The sequence below is a fragment of the Alligator mississippiensis genome, chromosome 4, assembly GCF_030867095.1.
Source record: "Alligator mississippiensis isolate rAllMis1 chromosome 4, rAllMis1, whole genome shotgun sequence".
Classification (NCBI taxonomy): domain Eukaryota; kingdom Metazoa; phylum Chordata; order Crocodylia; family Alligatoridae; genus Alligator; species Alligator mississippiensis.
This window is the reverse complement of record NC_081827.1, coordinates 23,189,618-23,209,431: the sequence shown is the minus strand read 5'-3', so window position 1 is coordinate 23,209,431 and position 19,814 is coordinate 23,189,618. Positions and strand designations below refer to the sequence as shown.

The 19,814-nt window shown below is 40.1% G+C and overlaps 1 protein-coding gene across 1 annotated transcript in view; it reads right to left on the bottom strand.

Annotated features, from left to right (window-relative positions):
• MAGI2 (membrane associated guanylate kinase, WW and PDZ domain containing 2) overlaps window positions 1-19,814 on the bottom strand; it is a 1,249,850-nt gene that overhangs the window by 114,531 nt on the left and 1,115,505 nt on the right. Inside the window, exon 13 of the mRNA XM_019487511.2 lies at window positions 1,831-1,872. Coding sequence (XP_019343056.1) covers window positions 1,831-1,872 — 42 coding nt within the window. The remainder of the gene's footprint in view (window positions 1-1,830; window positions 1,873-19,814) is intronic.

Here is a 19,814-nt window from a genome sequence, read left to right as displayed (position 1 = left end):
CACGCCGGAGGGCAGGGAACAGCTGCAGGCAGACCTGGACAGGTTGGACAAGTGGGCAGAAAACAACAGGATGCAGTTCAACAAGGAGAAATGCAAAGTGCTGCACCTAGGGAGGAAAAATGTCCAGCACACCTACAGCCTAGGGAATGACCTGCTGGGTGGCACAGAGGTGGAAAGGGATCTTGGAGTCCTAGTGGACTCCAAGACGAACATGAGCCGGCAGTGTGACGAAGCCATCAGAAAAGCCAATGGCACTTTATCGTGCATCAGCAGATGCATGACGAATAGGTCCAGGGAGGTGATACTTCCCCTCTATAGGGCGTTGGTCAGACCGCAGTTGGAGTACTGCGTGCAATTCTGGGCACCACACTTCAAGAAGGATGCGGATAACCTGGAGAGGGTCCAGAGAAGGGCAACTCGTATGGTCAAGGGCCTGCAGACCAAGCCCTACGAGGAGAGACTAGAGAAACTGGACCTTTTCAGCCTCTGCAAGAGAAGGTTGAGAGGCGACCTTGTGGCTGCCTATAAGTTCATCACGGGGGCACAGAACGGAATTGGTGAGGATTTATTCACCAAGGTGCCCGCGGGGGTTACAAGAAACAATGGCCACAAGCTAGCAGAGAGCAGATTTAGACTGGACATTAGGAAGAACTTCTTCACAGTTCGAGTGGCCAAGGTCTGGAACGGGCTCCCAAGGGAGGTGGTGCTCTCCCCTACCCTGGGGGTCTTCAAGAGGAGGTTAGACGAGTATCTAGCTGGGGTCATCTAGACCCAGCACTCTTTCCTGCTTATGCAGGGGGTCGGACTTGATGATCTATTGAGGTCCCTTCCGACCCTAACATCTATGAATCTATGAATCTATGAACCTTGTGAGCTAGACATTTCTCTGACAAGAAGGCAGCCCTGCATTCTGCTCCAAGCTCCTAATGCTGTTTATGTATTTTATTTCATTATTATTTAATCCAAAATGTATGAACAGCATTGGGAGCAGAATTCAAGTTCAGTCCTTCCCTTCCAGGAGACTGCCCACCCCAGGCTCCTCTTTGCCCTCCTTTTGGGAGAAGGGCATATTTTGGTAAGTGGGAGAGGTAAATTCAAATGCTGTCAGGCTGAATTGGACATAGAACCCAGAACTCCAAATATCTTGGTAAATCCCTTTAGCTCTAGCCTTTAAAATTGGCATGAAGTGGATGCAGCCCTCATCATCCTCACTGAGGTGATGCATGCATAACCTTATCATAAGCCAGCTGTTCTTTGTGATATTCCTTTGTCCCATGATCAGAAATGTAATTAGTATGGGATGCAACAGGACTTAGATGGAAGTAGACAGTTAGGTACACTTCTGGGAATGTGCAGTGGGCCAAGTCCAGTAGCCTAGCAATTGTTTCAGGTCAAGAAGTGCATATTTAGTCAGCTTAGTGGTTTTGTAGCTGCTGAATGAAGTGGATTAGAACTGCAGTTAGTGACTCTGATGCTTAAAAGACACAAAGAGTGCCATTTAAATGTCTTCTGGGCAGAACAGGATCTGTTTAAACTTTTGGCATTAGATAAAGGAATATTATTTATGTTACTACACTAGGTGACCAGCACAAATAATATCAAACTCTGTTAATCAAAAGCTATGAAAATCTACAGGAGCAAGAGATTTAGTGTGTAACAGTGTCTAGCCTATAACTAAGTAGCAAACTGGAAAGCTGTACTATACAGAATGGCGACTGGACATTTGTGATTGGCCATAACCTGGAGCAATGATTAAAGGAGGAAGAGTTACTTAAACATGAAATGGAGGACAATTATTTTACAGAACAATGAAGGCTGAAGAATACTTGCCAGAGGAATCCATTCGAAAACCGGTCCTGGGCGGCACTTGCTCTGAATAGGAAAATGGGGAATTAAAGATGAAATACATTTCTCAAGGTATTTTAAAGATGCAGCACCATCTTCTTTATGGTGGTCTGAATTACCAAAGTGCAATTGATAATTGTTATTAGCTATGTTTTCCCTCAATTTCTAGCTCATCAACATACATATTTTAGCTAGCCATACATATTCACAGACCTCTCAATTTCCTTTGTAAAGTGCAACGGATAGTAAACTGGTAGAATTACTTCAATGTAACTGAAATTGTAAATGTTAATGAAAATTGTACAAGTTAGTAGAAATGGCTATATTTTTCATATACAACATTAAACATTAATAGAAACTTCAACAGCTGAAACTAAAGGACTCACTGAAGTTGATTCTCCTAACATCACCAATAGGAGCAGAAACATGAGAAAGAAATGTATATTGCAAATACTAACAGGTGAACCTGGAGCTGAATCCTCTTTTACGGCTCTTTTGTGCATTACAAACTGCTTTAACTGTGAACTTGCACCTTACGATGTGTACTTAATGATTATGCAACAGACCAGGATCCTAGTGACTGGCAAAGAATGGCTGGGTAAATCACATACCGTAAATCATGGTCAAGCTATTCATTCCATAAATGGCTTGCTTTTGATGCTATAAGTGAAACTTGATATCTCAGAGTGGTTCCCAAACTTTTGGAGCAATTGGCCATTGTTAACTTTCCAAATTGCTTGCAGATGATCACAGATCCTTATCAACACACTTTTAATTTAAATGAAAAGTGTGGTACGATTGAGAAAGCGCTGATTAGACATGTTTGCCACTGCAGTCTGGCATGTATCATATCAGTATCTGTAGTAGGACTATAGGACTGTTACATTCCTGAGTCTGAAGGATCTCAGCACAGAAGTATCTGAGAGTTCACACCACCAGATGAACTGGTCTCCTTGATGCAGATATGGTCTATAGTGTGTATTTTAAAAATACAGAATAAAAATTGAGGCTAAAAAAGTAATATTTTTTAAATACAGTGGGACAGAAACCACTGGAGCAAACAACCTGGTTTCTTAGCTACAAGTCTTTTCAAAAATATATACTCAACACACTTTTGAACACTTTGGAGTAATGCCTAAAAAAGCATAATCTCTTACCCTGGTTTCAGTGTTGTTTGTTTTCCTAGGAGTGCTACATAATCTATCTTCAAGGGGTGTTTGGGCCTCCTCCAGCATGAACTATGAAAGGTTTTAACTACCACTGTTTTACCTAAGCAGACTGGAGATTTTGGGAAGAGGTGACTAAGAGAAAGCAGGCATACTTTTCTGCCACTCTCATCCTGAAATTACCCATCAACAGCTGAAAACTTCCCCCTTTAGTCAATATTGAATAAATATTCCAGGATCAAAATCTTTTCCAGTGGAGGGAGAACTGAAGTCATTTGAGAATGTATGATATATTTTTATAGAAGTAGGAAAAATAACCCCATTGTCTCAGCCAAATTAGGGTAATTTATATTCTGCTGTCCTAAAATGCCTTTTGGTGTTTGGAAAGGGCTGGACTGGACTCTGGTGTAAGTTAGAGAAGATATCCTTATTCTTCTGCTGTCTGAAGAGTTGTGTAAAGTACACATTAGAGGGGGGCTGCAATCCAAATGTACTTCAGTGGCAAATGAAGCAATTCCTTAATATACTCTGTAGTTTGTAAAGTGATCTGGGATTTTTCAAGATGAAAAGTGCTATCTAAATGTAAATTATACTATTGGAAGAAATACTGGAAGTAGGAACCTTTGAAAAAGATGCTGCTCCACTGCACACTGAGAGAAATGTTCTCCTCTACTTAAAGCTTTTTCTGGATTTTAATGGAATTTAAAAAAGAGAGTATGATTTTAATGCACAAAAACCAATTTCACTTGATAGTCCCTATAAGATTTTATGCTTGGAGGTATCTGAGCTTTTTTAAATGGTCATCTGCCTAGATTTACTCTCTCAAGGGATTCTTAATTTGGGTCATTTTGTGTTTCTTGTTAGTACTTGTCAATCTTTCTAGTACTATTCTGTATTGGCCTTGTGCAGCATTCTGGAAAAAAGATGGAATTACTGAATTATATTAATGCCACTATAATTATATAAAAGTTTGAGGTTCTTCCATTTTGTTAATTGTCCTTTGGTGCAATCATGGATTTCCATGGAGGCCCACCTGAGGACAGCCTAAAACCCAGGTTTTCCATTTCATAGGTGAGTGCTCTTACCAATAAGTTATTCTATATATAAATTCTTTTTTATAATATTGGCTTCTCCTTTCAAAGTGTGCCTGCTGGTGCCTACGTTTAAGAGAGGACACTAAGCTCTGAACAGTTTCTTTGGATTTCCTTCTTTCATGAATTTTTCCTTTTTCCATGAATTGTTCACAGACAATCTCATTCAGTCTGATATGGCATTTGTTCCTGAGTAATTTCATTTTTTTGTTTTCCTACAAAACACTACATGTTTTTCCATTTTGTCCTTAATAACTTTTTGTTTTAAATCAACAGTTCAACAACAATTTTTTATTTAATCTATTTTATAACCTCACAGATCTGAAAAACAGGTTTTTTATTATTATTTCTTGAGTACTGTTGCAGTACTAAAGGGAAACTGCTTTAGCATATGCTCACTGAAAAGAGAATTGCTTTCTCTGGCCATGCTGGAGTAATGTTTCTTTAGAAACAGTCTCATCCCTACATATCGCACAGGATATGCGATAGTAATAGTGCAACTTTTTATTTAAATTAAAATACCACCTTTAGGATGGTGGGGACTCGGAGCTTGGCTTGCATATTATGTATCATACCAACAACTAGCAGGAGACATATAATAAGGGAAGGTCTCTGAGAATGATCCCTCAAGAGTAACCAGTAAGCACCCGTTATCAGGTGCAGAGATGTGAATTGCTGTTCGACACTCACACAAACATATGCTCAGGCAGTCGACGAAGATTTCGAGAAAAACAGATTCTAAGTGAAGGAGGAAATATAACCTGGAGATCTTGCTTTTTCTCCTCTCTATTTTCCTTCCACCCTTCTCTAAAATATAATGAAATCTGTCACAAAAATCACAGAAGTAGTTGATGGATGTACTAACGGAGGTTGTAATATAACTGCCTCTCTCTCTAGGATGTGTCCATGGACTATAAGATTATAAAATGGATTTGGACTTGTCCTCAGCCAAGCAGATACGTGCTAATTCTGTATATGGCAGCAATCCAAAATTCAGAGGTGTAGTGAGCTCACTGAGTGCCTGAGGCAAGGAGCGGGCATTGGGCATGGGAGGATTGTGATGCCTGTAGACTGGTGCAGTTGGGAACATGGGGAAGGGGAGGTTTACTTTCCTGGGTTACTGCTGCCACTGCTGTGGCTGTTGCTGCTGCTGCAACAGTGTCAGTTCCCCTGTGGTGGTGGCAGGGGATGGCTGGGCTCCCTGGGAGCTGACCCTGCCGTCCTCTTTGCTCGCTCCTTCCCACTTACATACATCATGGGTACAGGGCTGTGTTCGCTCTGGAAAATGCTCTCCAGAAGGGGAGCCTGACTCCACTGACTCTGCTTGGTGTGGCGCTCCTTTGCTTGGCTACAGCTGGGAAGGGGATGCACAGGACTTCCCCTGCTATTACAAAGACTTCTGGGGGGCCAGGGGGATGATTCAGGTCCCCCCTCATAGTCAGTGCCTAGGGCAGGAGCCCTGCTTCCCCTGGCCTAGTTTTGCTAAACTTTGCTGGACATGTTCATTTTACAAAAAATATTCAGAGACTTTGCCTCCCAATAAACACTAAAGAGCTGAGAAATATCCTTTTATAAACAAGTTTTAGATAAAGGAGAAGGTGTGCATGTAGCAGTTTTAACCTTCCTTTTAATTTCATTACATTCTGTTTAGCATCCCCTCATTCAGTATTGATTTCTTACATTAAGATTCATCCTTTCAGCTGCTAGGAAGTCAGGAAACAGGGCTGCTAGTAAAAGCCAGTATAATGAGACCAGACTGTCTCATTTCTAGTTCTTTAGTGATAGCCATTTCTGCGACAGTCAAGTAAGTATAGCACAGAAGTAGGTAGTTACAAATGTAAAAGACACGTGGTAGAAAGAGCTCACGCTCTAAGAAAAGAAAATCTCCCTGACACTGAGGGGGAAGCTGGATGCAGCCTGGAAAACAACACAAGATTTAATGGCATGGATTTATTGCGTGTCTCCCCTTTCTCCATTTTTTGCATTAGAGCAATGAGAGAGGAAAAGGCTTTATAATAATCGGACTTAAGTAAGTGACAGAAGGATTTTTTTATTGTGGAGCTTTTAATCTCTTTTCTTTATGGTGTCTGTCAATGCAGACATATCGATAAATATATAAAAGCAGAAAGAAGGGACAAGCTGAGACACTTATAGCAATCACTGAAAATACATCTAGGTCTCCCCATCTTCCAAATAACAAGATAAATAGGATAAAAAATGGTTCTTGGTTTATTCAGGATCAGATCCCTTTCTTCATATCAAGTAAATGCTACCTGAAAGATTTATTGATGGGTTAATTGTGGTCTCCTTATAGTTTGTCATCATTTCTAGAGCCAGAACATCCCACATATTTGTGATCCATCTGTTCACAGAAGGAGCACTGGATATTGCCAATATGTTGTGAAGTCTTTTTTCTAAACAATGTGATGTGAAATGAGAGTTCCCCAGATGTCTGTAAATTCAGAGGTAGGTCATGGGCCAGCCACAATATTTTCTTTCTTTTTGACTAAAAGAATGAACCTATGCTCACTCATTTTCTTTAGGAAAAGCATTTGTTGAGTGCTCCCACTATTCATGCTGTTAAACAAAGCTTATTTCATATGCAATGCTCCAAGTACAATGTTAATATTTCTTGTGTAAATAACCTCTTGTACTCTCTTGTCTCATGGGGGACTCTTATATTCATCAGCCTTCCAAATGACAACTAATAAAAATTGTGATTCTCTTTTATTTGTTTATGGAAAGATTATTTGTAAGAATGTTTTGAGATCCACCTGATAGGTAAAAGTACAGAAGAGGCTGCCCTGAAAATGTTTAGCAAATTCCCTTTTTTAGCTTCAAATGTAGTTGAAATGTTTTAGGAGAAAAATGGAAGGAACAGACCAAACCTCTTATCCATGCACTCCACTTTCTTTAAAGCCCTTCTGTGCACTTCAGCATAAACACAGAAAGAGATAAGCATTTTTGTACTGCTTAAATGCCTCAAGATGTGGCTTATTGAAAATGGGGAAAAAACCTCCAAATAATCCCTGAAAGCAGCACCTTTACATTTAAGTTAATTTGGAGGTAAATCATCCTATTCAAACAGCTGAGACTAGAGAAGAGGTCCTAGATCATCTCTCATATCTTTTTAGCCAAAGTGCAAATGGCTCAAATGGTCAATAAATCTTCTGTTCAAATGAAAACACAATAATCTTTGCTGATGATTTAAGTTTCAAGATCAAGGCAAGGTTTCAATACTGCTAATTAGGCAAAAACATCTGAAAACACAACTGGAATTTATGAAGGTGGCCTGGTCACCTTGCTGGCTACTCATCTGGGCAGAATGACAGAGAGAAAGGAACTTATTTCTGCCAGGTAAGTGGAACAGTTTTGGGGACACTCCAAGGCTCTGCAGAATAGGAAAAATTTTTATTGGCAAGATAATCCTGGAAAAATTAGGAGTGTATAAATAAATATCATCCCTATATCCAAAAAACAAGATGAAGAACACCAACGTGAACAGACTTTCTTCAAAATTTCTAGTGCTAGTGAGAAGGTCCGAGAGTCTGAAGATTTACCTAGCATGTGTAGCATGTTGTACAATGCTTATAAGGGGCCCTGAAAACATAAGCATTCGCTCAGCTGTTCAGGAGATTCAGTTGCCAAAATGCTTCTGGTGAGAAAAAGGAAAAAGTGGAGTGGATCCCGATGAATTAAAGGTTTAGTATAATGATCAGTGCTTTGTAAATAAGATTATAATAGACATAACTCCAGACTTACTCTTACGTTATCTTCTAGAGTTTGAAGATCTGCAGGTTTTGATCATGGTGGAATAGGGGGTAGTAAAAAGGGAAAGTACTCCTATTGGTGTAAGATATGAAAATGGGGAAAGAGGACTAACAGTACCCCAAATACCTTTAGCATAGAAAGCAATAGGATGGCAATAGTGAAGGCACAAGAAAGATGGCAGTTGTACTGATATTAGTAAGGTAAGAATATAGATAAATATCATTCTGTTATAAACAGAATGAAGTGGAGAGACCAGTGCGCAGAGTATTTGATGCCAGAATACGGCACTTAAGAGGCATTGAAATGCTATACAATGTATGGAAAGGAAGAGCTGCCAGAAAGTCTATGGTACTGAAGAAGTTCTTGCTGCAGGATCCACAATGGTAGCTCTTTATTATCCCATGAGCTACTCCAGTGGGATAGTATGGCTGATAGGATGAGGACATAACCACCCTGCAAGCTAGTACTTTTGGAGTAAGCTAAGACAAACACTAATCAAAGCGAACACACGGAAATCTCCTCTCATGAACTGATCAGGGGGAGGGGTTCTAAGCAAGAGATAAAGATGCCAGGATCAATCTAACCCTTGGAGTTCTGGTGGGAAAAAGCCTAACTGCAAATATCTTATAACATTTTTCTGACAGGGTTTCAGGATTATCTCACATGCCTTTGGCCTTTCACAGAGCCTGCTGGGTGAAGGAAGAGCAGCGCTAGACATCTTATCAGGTTCAAATTCTCTTCTTTGTGGTCTCCGGTAAGACTGTGGTGTGGAAGCAGCATTGCAGGGAAGCAGACCACAACACAAAGCCAACATCAGAACTCTGGTCAGAGAGAGGTTGTCTAAAGGCAATTTAGCTGAAGAGCACTTAAGAAAGCAATTAGCTGGAGGCTCTCCACTCCTAGATTTTAAGCAAAGCTCTCCGCTCTGAAGATTTTAAGCAAAGCTCCTCCTTAGATGGCTTTGACTTCCTCTTCCCATTTTCCCTTTTGATTTTGGATATAAACTACAAAAAAGAAGGAAATAAAAGTTATAGGGCAAATGGATTTCTGTGGGACGCTCCATGCACCCCAGCATCGCAGTGATCATGAGCCATGCCTGCTACCTCAAGCTACATAGAAAAAACATTTAAAGCTGTGTTTATGTCCGAATCACTGATTCTCTGAATCAGCATTGAATCTTTGGATTTGGACAAATTGAATCAGGGACAGTGATCCGAATCAACGAATTGAATCACTGTCCCTGATTCAGGCCAAATCTGAATCGAATAGGGCCGCTTTGCACACCCCTGCTCTAAGGGAGCAGATGTGAGAGATCCTGGGATACTGGAGAGCTTCAAGTTGGGTGGTGCATCTGCAGGGAGTGGCCACACCTTAATGGAACAGGACCCAGGTAGAGACAATCCTGCCCTACCGTGGCGTAACTTTGAGCTGCATTATGCATGCTTAAAACCACTTAAAGGTATTAATGTGTGGACAATCCAGGGGTTAAGAGCTCCAGGAGCTGCGCAAAATTACCATGTAACAAGGTCTGTAGACTCCAATAGTCTCTAAAGGACAGTCTAGCAGCTGTGGTGTAGGAAAGCTCAGCACTGCTGGGTGCTGTGAAGAAGGCAGGCTATTTACCTGAATTCTCCTACAATATAGGAATTGTAAGCCAACCTGATGTTTGCTTGCTGCCAGCATGGTAAGATTCAGAACTAAAAGGTTGGTTACAGTAATGGATGAGGTTGAGATCTGCTTCCATACTTTACACATCTAAGCCTCAGTGAAATCAATAGCAAATTTCTCATTGGTTTAACCTCAGATTTCCCCCCAAGATTCAATATCAAATGCCCAGTTCTTGTTTAGCATGACATGAAAAAAATCCTTTCAGAGACATTGGGAGTCGTTCATATCTTGTTGGTTTGGTGCAAAGCAGCCATAATCATAACTTTTAAATATATGTATATTGCAGTAATGCCTGGATCTTATTGTGATGGGTGCGGCATACTTACTTAGTCAAACTTTAAGACATAGACCAAGAGCTCACATCTTGCTGCCACTTAAAGCCAATGGGAGTTTTCCCTTTGAGTATAATAGAGCACAATCTTACCAAAAGCTCCTTCCAAACTTGCAAAGAAAGATCTATTTGTCTAGATGCATTCATTCTGTTTCATGTGCACACCATAGATTCATTGCTTACAATTCCATTTCCTTAGTTATATTATTAACTTTACTTATAAAATGCATCTTATCACTTGATCAGCTAGTGTAGTTGAAAATCTATTTGCATAACTTTTTATGTGTGAATTGTTAAGATATTGTTGCATCCTTAATACTTCCATCAGTTGTAAAACTGACATTTCATATTATCCTAAATCCTTTGAGACCTACTTGAAAATCTAACAATCAAAATCACTTTCCATCCTCAGTACTGTGGTGCTGATATTCTCATAATCCTATTTGAAAATGCTTTTGGTTATACTGTCAGCTCAAATAACCAACAAAAATGTTTTGCCCTGCTGAGGAACTTTCTGCAAAGATGCACAATAGAGGAATGATTTAATATCAGCCTCCTTGTTTAATATTAATTCTCTCTAATTCCAGGGTGGTTAATTCTTTTTAGTGTCTGCAACATTTAAAGACTTCTTGGGATTATAGTTTGGTATGGCAAAGAAATGGAAATATACAGCTTGTGTTATATTGAGGAAATGCTTCAGCATTACTTAGCCACATAAATATACACAACTTAGGGAGGACTATTTTGAGTATAACAAGTAATAATTTACATTTATATAGCATTTTTCATTATTCACGTTTAAGAACTTCTAAAAAGTAGGAAACCATTATTATCTGTCTAGTATAGAAGGAGCATTGGCTGAACAGAGGCAAAGTGACTTGCCAAACAGTTTTTAGGGAGTCTGTGGCAGATTAGAAATGACAATATTAATTTTATGACTATTAATATTATGAATGATCATATTAATTTTATGACTATAATATTTTGAATATTAATTTTATTACTCCTAGCCTCAGATGTGTAGTCCCTTTACTAGACTGTAGCTCCTTCTTAAAGAACGGAATTTAAAGGTTAATTTAAAAAAGGATTTGAAATCTTGCCAATGTAAAAAAAAAGATCAGCAAAATCCATTTTGTACAGATTAAATATGAAAAAAGCTATGTAAACAAATTTTGGGCAGAAAAAGGGGTACAAATTCAGCAAAAACTCTCTCTAATTTTTTTCATCAAAATGTCAAATATTTCAACTTTTTTTTCAAGCAGATCCACTTTATAACATCTCAGTTATAAAAGTTTTAGACATGCAAAGTTTTGTCTTCTGCTTACCTATGGACTGAAAGATTGAACCTCAAAGGGACAATGTTTCATAGTTTCATAGTTGGTAGGGTTGGAAGGGACCTGAGCAGATCATCAAGTTTGACCCCCTGCCGTGGCAGGAAAGAGTACTGGGGTCAAATGATCCCGACCAGGTGTTCATCCAGCCTCCTTTTAAAGACCCCCAGGGTAGGAGCCAGCACCACTTCTCTTGGAAGTTGGTTCCAGATCCTAGCTGCAAAAGCAAGCACCTGTGGTGATACTTTAGAAGAAATATTGCATGTGAATATGCATTAAAAATGCTTGACTGATACTCTCAGAAAGAGTTATTTATAAATCTCTGTGTGAAAAAGTTCTGAGGTTCTTATTTATTAAGGGCAACAATGCATTAGCTGAATACAGATACTATGTGTGACTTAATTTTTGGTTCTTCTCCAGACTTGTCAAACTGTTTGATGGCATAAGAGATTACAGTACATGCCTAAAATCGAAGGATTTTTAATAATTAACATGAATATTATTGGCACCTTGATCAGAAGACAAAACGACAACAGAGATTTAGAAAGTCGACTTTGGCCTGACACTTAAAGCTGGAACAGTAGGTATCCATATTTTACTTTCGATAAGTTCCTATTGCTAGTTTATCACATTCTTCCTAGTGGCATGTTTGTGTCACATCTGCAGTCACACCAACTGCAGAATGCATGAATGGATTATCTAGTTATCCAAATAATTGGAAAGGAATATTTGATTATCTTTCTTTCTTAAGAAGAAAATAAAAATGGATGTCTTGTTGTAATTAATGTATACAAAAACTATGTGGGTTGTTGACAGCTTTACAAATCAGTGTTTGACTGATGTCTCCCTGGAGAGGACTGCTCAATCTTTACCTCATAAATCATATATCACAACAATCAGCATTCAATATAAAAATAAATCAAGGAGGAAGGACAGAATTTAGGTAATAATGAAGATTGGGTTTGCACTGGGAAATAATGCCAATTAGGCTCCACCCTTTACTGATTGTTGTTATTTCAAATGTTATGTTTTCCCTTCATTTCAAAATCCTTTTGCTATAGTGAGAAAGTGAGCAAAATTCAGGGGATGGCTAATACTCAACTTCTGTCGAGAAAAAAAGGTTGAGACTCCCATTGAAGCTATAATATCAACTGCTGCATGTCAGGCATAATTTCCTTCAGTCATATGGAGCTCCTGACCCATATATTTAACTTCTATTGTTATCAATAGAATGAACACATGTAGAACAGGAGTCTGATATATGCTTGTACTTTAAAGTTCAGAGTGTGAGAGAGGGAATGTCTTCAAGAAAATTAGTGTAAAATATTTAAGTTGTTAACAAAAATTCTAGGGGCTCTACTATTGTATGAACAATCCTGCTTGAAATTATACTGCAGTGGTATTCTTTCATCTTGAATGCCAGCTTCACAAAGGCAATTGTTATAACACATTCTGGGAAGGACCTCCTACTGGGGAGAAGAGACAGGGAGAAAGAGAAATTGTGGCTTTGGATGTTGAGAAAGAGAGAGGTGGGGACCAACTAGCAAAAGAGTGAAGAGGAAGAAGAGACTCGGGGCTCTTTCCAGGATGTTTCAGTGATTTTTGAATGGTCACAGTGAGAAAAATGCATTTTAAAACAGAATTATTGGAAATAAAACACAATTGCAAGTCACCATTCCACGTCTATAATTTCCAAATCTTTGCTGCCAGGTCTCCTGTTTTATTGAATATTTATAGTTCATGCAGAGTAATTTTTGTATAGCAATTTGAAGAAAAAAAAAAATGATTCCGCCCATCTTGCACATAACACACAAAAAGAATCACATTAGGCCAAGTGGTCTGTCGTGAACCTAGACCAGTAAAATATGCTGCAGTGAAAAGAAAAGGAACCTTCTCTATGGGAACTAGAAGGACATTTCAAATGGGGTCCCACAGGGGTCTCTGGCTACATATTCAATTAATGGCATGATAGGAAGCAGCTACAAATTGTTAGACGTATTTTGTGTAATAACTTTGTAGCTTATTCCTCCTTTTATCATGCCATTAATTGATTGAATGTGTGGCCAGGTGACCATTTAAGGTGTGATTAACTGGTTAATTATGCCTTAAGTATAATGTGTAGGTGGGAAAATTCAATAGGCAAGTGCAAAATGCTACACTTAGGAAAAAGTCACATACAAAAATACAAAATGGGGACTAACTGGCTTAGCCAGATGTATGACAGAAAAGAAACCGGTAGCTGTAGTGGATCTTAAACTGCATATAAAATGAAAAATGTGAAGCTGTTGCCAAAAAAAAGGAAGAAAGAAAGAAAAAAAAGTGCATCTCATTCTGGGATGTATTAACAGAGCCATCATAGATTCACAGAAGGTTAGGGCTGGAAGGGACCACGTGAGATCATTGGGTCTATCCCCCCTGCTCTGGGCAGGAAAGACTGCTGGGATCAAATAACCCCAGCAAGGTGTGCATCATATATAATGCAATAGAGACAACTATTTCACTCTATTTGGCAGTGGTGAAGCTCCAGTTGGAGTACTACATCCAGTTTTTGGCAGCCCATGTTAAGACAAAAGTAGTCATACTGGAAAGAAAGAGGAGCAACAAGAATGATACAAAGTTTAGAAAACATGAGCTAAGAGGGAAGTCTTAAGGAACTGGGTTTGTTTCATCTGAAAAAGAGAAGACTGATATGGAACATAAAAACTGGCCTCTAATACTTAAATGCCCCCTCTGTATGTTACATTTAAGGTGGGATTAACCCGTTAATCATGGCTTAAGCTGTGACCCACTATGGGCGCATCCACACATGCAAGCACGTGTGCTTGCAGCAGCTCAAATAGAAGCGGTGCAAATTTGAGCCAGGGCTTTTTGCCTCAGCACATGTACTCAGACATGCACTTTGTTGTGCAGCAAGTTGTGCCACTTGGAGCAAAATAACCCTACCTGGCTCCTCCCAGATCTTCAGCCAGGGAGAGCTAGAGCCTGGAGCCACCAGCAGTGACAGTGGTGGCCAGTGGTGATCGCTGACTGCCTGCAGATGCCGCTGGTGGCAGGGGTGGGGGGTGGTAGCAAGCTGCGACCGCCCACAGGCACCCCTGACAGTGTTGGCAACTTCTTTACTAAGGGGGTGCACTGCCATGCTCAGGGGGTGCACGTGCACCTGCGTGCACCCCCTATGCATCGCCAATGGTCTCCTGCCCCCCACAGGACAAAGCCCCCCCAACAGCATATGGATTACCCTGCCTGAAGGGTCCCAGGCCCCCCCAGGGGCTACAGCTTCCCCCCCAACCTCCCCGCTGGTCTCCAGCCCCCTGCTCATTCCCTGCTCTTCTCCAGCCTCAAAAAGGATTTGGGACACTGCAATAGGCATGTGTGAGCTCGTCTGGATGCGCCCCACATTTTCAACCAATTAATGGCATGATGAAACAAGCAATAAGCTACAAGGTTACTCCATAAAAAAAGTGTAATAACTTTGTAGCTTGCTCTAATCATGCCACTAATTGAATATGTGGCTAGGTGCTCCCCTGTGGCTGGGAGCTCCATCAACTGAGGGGCTCCCAGACACAGGGGTGCATCACTGGCTGCCAGCCCCACAGCTGACAAGGGTCTCAGTGGTGGCATCATTCCTGGTTTTGTCCCTGGTGTGAGCATTGTCAGCTGCAGGGCTGGCAGAGGGGAAAATGCTGTGTGTGCTGCAAGCCTCATAAGAGGTGGAGCTCACAGTAAGGGCAATGTCAGGAATGGTGCCACTGCTGTGAGCCTTGTCAGTTGTGGGGCTTGCAGCAGGGGCAGCATCATTGGCTGTGGGGCTCACAGCAGGGAAAATGCTCCTGCCGCTGTGTACCTCATCAGTTGGGGGCTTGCAGCAGCAGCTGTGCTCTTTCTGCTGACCCCACTGCAAGCCCTGCAGCCAACAAGGCTTACAGGGGTGACTTCATTCCCCATCTTGCCCCTGTTGCAGCAGCTGCAGGGCTTGCAGCCTCAGAAGTCAGGCTCCCCTTGCACCAGCAATCAGGTGTGATGGGGTCTAATGCACAATCCCATAATCATGTCTCCTACCATGCAGGAGACACAATTGTGTGGATCACACATTATAGCCCACTGTGCCTCTATCTGCATGTGTAGAGGTGCTTTAAAAGTCTGTAATGTAAGGACAATGGGCCTTTGTTCTCCACAGCCACTGAGGGAGGAACAACAAGAAATTAGCTTATGTTGCAGCAACATTTAGGTTGAAAATTAGGAATAATTAACTATTAAGATGGCAAAATACTGGACATACTACTTAAGGACATTATGGAGTATCCTTCACTGCTCTGAAGATTAGGTTAGACAAAAATCTGTAAGGAGTAGTTTGGGCATACTTGAGCTTGCTTCACTGCAAATGATTGAATTAGATGATCTCTTGAAGTCCTTTGCAGTCCAATATTTTTATGCGTATATATATTAGGCTAAAATAACATACTAAATATACCTTAATAGTAATATGAAAAATGCAACATGACCTTTTTATTCTCACTGTGTTCCAGGTGAGGATTGTTTGGATTACTTGCTTCTGCCCATTGTTTTGGAAAGATAAAACTTTTTAGTCTCAGGTTGTGCTATGCAATAATAAAAGGTATTTTTCCTTTAAAAGTGACTAAACTTTTCTTTTACATTTTAAGGGTAAGTGTATAATGAAGAGAAGCATCTGGTAAGAGGCTGGGTATATATTATTTTGAAATTCCTCCCTTCCCCCACCATATACATACTTTGAACGGTACTTTGACTTCTAACAGTTTCCCTGCATGCTGTTTCTCACATTAGTAGCATCATCACATAATACAATATTAAGTGGATGAAACCATCATCTACTTGATGAACTCACTTCACTAACAGGTTGGGCCTGTGCAACCACAAAACTAAAACAACAGGAAGAACAGGGGCACTATCTGACTCAGAGGAATTATCTAACGTTGTTCCTTTTGGGGAGCAAGAAATTGTCAATGGATAGGGAATGTGCACATGACTTAGGCTGAGATAAAAACATTTGAAGGATGACATGAGCCAGGAAAGATACAATTAAAACTCTTGAGGCCATTGGCTTCTTCCTGTCATGTTGGAACAGCAAGATATGTCCAGAAATTTGGAAATTATGATTATTTTCTCATCTTGTTGTCCAGCTTTATTTCATTGTTTCTGTTCCTCTGTTTGACACTGTCTGCCTGAGAAAAAGCTGTAAGTTCCAACTGCCGCTATTTAGATCTCAAATACACCCAAACAGTTAAAACAATGTGTTTAGCTAAATATGTTCCAGGAGTGACTGTCAGCTTTTCACTAGCAGGAACAACACTTACACGGCTTATGTTTACTGAGCGCAGAAAGCCAGCATCACTGCCTGAGTGGAAGGTGTGACATGATGACTAAACAATAGTCAGAAATGCCCATAAATACACTGGATTCATTTGGGGTGATTAAATCACTTGGGTGCCTACCCTAAGACACTTCAATGACTAAAAATTAAGTGCCTGGTCCCAGGAAAGTGATCTAAATAGAGAAAATTAGGTACCTAGGATCAATCTTAGGCACCCATGATCCCTTTGCAGAGAAATGGGAGAGCTTGGGCAAATCAGAGCGTCTGGAGGTGCCTACAGATAGCCAATACAAGCATGTGGGATAGCAAATTCCTGTCCCTTTGAAAATTGCTCACTTGTCTCAGATTGTACATTCATTCCAGAACCAGAACATCTAGTCCTGCTTCTAGTCAACTTCTGGAAGTGCTGCCCACCTTTGGCATGACTGTCTAGTGGTTAGAAGACTCAACTAGGAAGTGGGAGATCTGGATTTTAGGCTCTCTTTAAATTCAAACCTGTATAACCCATTTCCCAGGACATTGCCCTAGTCACCACTACAGCAGCTTAGGTGGAAACACTATGCACACCTCCTTTGTGCCGCTGTAACTGAAAATGTCATGAGCGCAGAAGGGAACTAAACAAGAGGAACCACCTATATAGCACAGTGGTGAAAGCACTCAGCTAAGAAATGGAGACCTTCATTCTAGTTCCAGCTCCCAGCTTATTTCTGTTTTTTTAATAAGTGACTTTTAATATAAAATATATAAATGGACCTGGGCTGTTGCTTAAGTGACTTCACTAAACATATGGTTATTATGGAAAAGGTGGTCACCATCACTTCATCTTCCAACCACGTTTTTGAGTAAAGTCACTGTGGCTGTTGAGCTCTGTGCTGAACTCAATGCTGTTAATATAAGTTAGGCATCCTTGGTACATGCCTAATGGATTGGGCCTGTGTGGGAATTCAGGTGGGATTTAGAAGCTTCTTCAGCACCATTCAGGTTCACATGACAGTAGAAGTGGGAGTTAGCACCAGGTACTCAAGGTGGATAGCTTCTGAGCTGCCACAGCGCAGCAACCCACTAGAGACCTTTGCATTCCAAAGTGGAGGCACTTACTGAATTTGTGACCACTGGAGCAGAAGCAATCTGACTGCTCGTTTGAATATAGGCACCTCAATTGTTCCTAAGCCTTAGTTAGGTGTCTCTGAGACCAACAAGCATCTTACTGTTAGTTCTTTTGATATATAAAAAGACACTTTTTTTGATACAAAATGAAATCCTTTGGGACAAATGTCCTGTCTCAGTCTTTCTACTTGTTTTTGACTTCATAATCATATTTGACTCATTTTTACTCCTGAAAATAAATTTGTTTCTACCAATAGCTAGGACTCTTTGCAAAGATGGAAGTCTTCATGCCAGATATCAAGATCAAAGCAGACCTCATAGTGTACACTTAAGCATTTCCTAAGTTTTATTTTAAAGCATTTTCTTTCAGTATAACCAAGCAGTCAGTTTATTGTCTGCACATTTCAGTTCTTCCTAAAAAGTTTTTTCCCCCAGGAGACTGCTCTGCCTCCATTGAGCAGAAAGTGCAGAGCTCACTAAAATATTTCATTTATTATGGAAACTACTCATATGAGGAGCAATTATTTGCAAAGGACTTTTCTTGCCTTAAAACAGCAAATCAAGCCAAATATATTTTGAACATAGATGCTGAATTATGGGGAAAAACATCTTGCTAATTATGGGTGTTCGCCCTTTCTCCTTCACTTCTCTTTATAGTCGTACTCAAAAGACAGTACTTTAGGGAATAACATTTTAGCCTTAGCAAGTCTTTTTTTAATGCTTTTTATCACTGAAGCTCTGAAAAAGAGAGAGAGAGATGTTTGAAAACTCCATTCAAGTTTTGTTCAACTAGAGCACCAACTACTTTTCTCTCAGGTCTCCTTGGTCTATGCACACTGCATTCATAGCTACGCACACGTCAAACCGTTATTAAATATGTACCCTTCACAAGCATCAGCAAGAACTTTAGTGCAATTTTTGGATGTATTGTTTCAGTAGGCTGTACAATCAACAATAACTTCAAGGAGCAGGGAAAGAGACTGTGTTATTAATAATGTGTATTAAAGTAGCAGCTCTAAGTGGCTTGGTACTCTCCAAACGTATATAGGAAGATACAGTTGCTGACCTAATATAGGATCAAATACTTAAAATATTTGGTGCCTAAAGATGAGCTCCTAAATCCATATTGGGAACCATGGGCTATTTGGCACTTCTGGAAAATCCAGGAAGATTATGTAAGTACTAATTAAGTACTTAAAGTTAGGCACCTAATCAGGACAATAACTTGGCCTAAGGAAGGTAAAATATAATTGGGTAAGAATTTTCAATATTAGAAAGAGAAGACAAAATTGGCTTCAGTTTTCTGGGTTATCTATGGACAATGGTACTATTATGAATGTGCAAAAATTGCTACTTCCCTGCTTATATCATGACACATATGTCAGGGTCCATATGAAAGTGGAGAGGAAGTGGCTGACCTACGTGATACCTATGCTAAAAATTATTTCCAAGGTTAGTAGAGATTTTTTTTTTTTTTTTATAGCCACAGATATGAAGGCCATTCTTGGGGAAAATGTTATCCAAACATCAGGGCAGAAGGATGCATCCCATTATATATGATTTTCTCTATGTTAAACCAGTTAATTAATCTATTACATTGAAATCAGGATCATGATTTCTATGGTATGTAATAAATCTATATCAACTAAGTCCAACTTTTCCTCAACGTATCCAGAATTAATTAGCCTCTTTTTGTAGATCATATAAAAGGAATGGTCTATGTGGAGAAGGGTCTGAAGGGTACAGACTTTGTAAATCTATTCAGGAGAGTGTTCCATACATAGGAGCAATGTACAAGGAAGCAATAGATGTCTGTGGGAGCAGCAGAGCAGTGAGCAATCAAGGCTAATATCAGTGTCAATATGGAGGGGATGGTGAGCACAAGATAAGAGATAAGAATGGGTAGATAGAGAAGACAAAGCTCTGAACGGCCTTGAAAGCTTGAACATGATACACTGGTGAACAGATAGCCAAGAGAAGGGTCTATAAAGGGAATATCATGGACAGCATGATTAGGGTGGAATGGGCAGCAGCATTTTGAATGGCCTGGGGAGGCATTGGCAGTGGAAGGGGAGGAGGCAATGAAGGAAAAGGCAACAGAAATATAGGCCAAGTATAAGAGTTTCATTTATGTGGGACAGGGAAATGATGCTA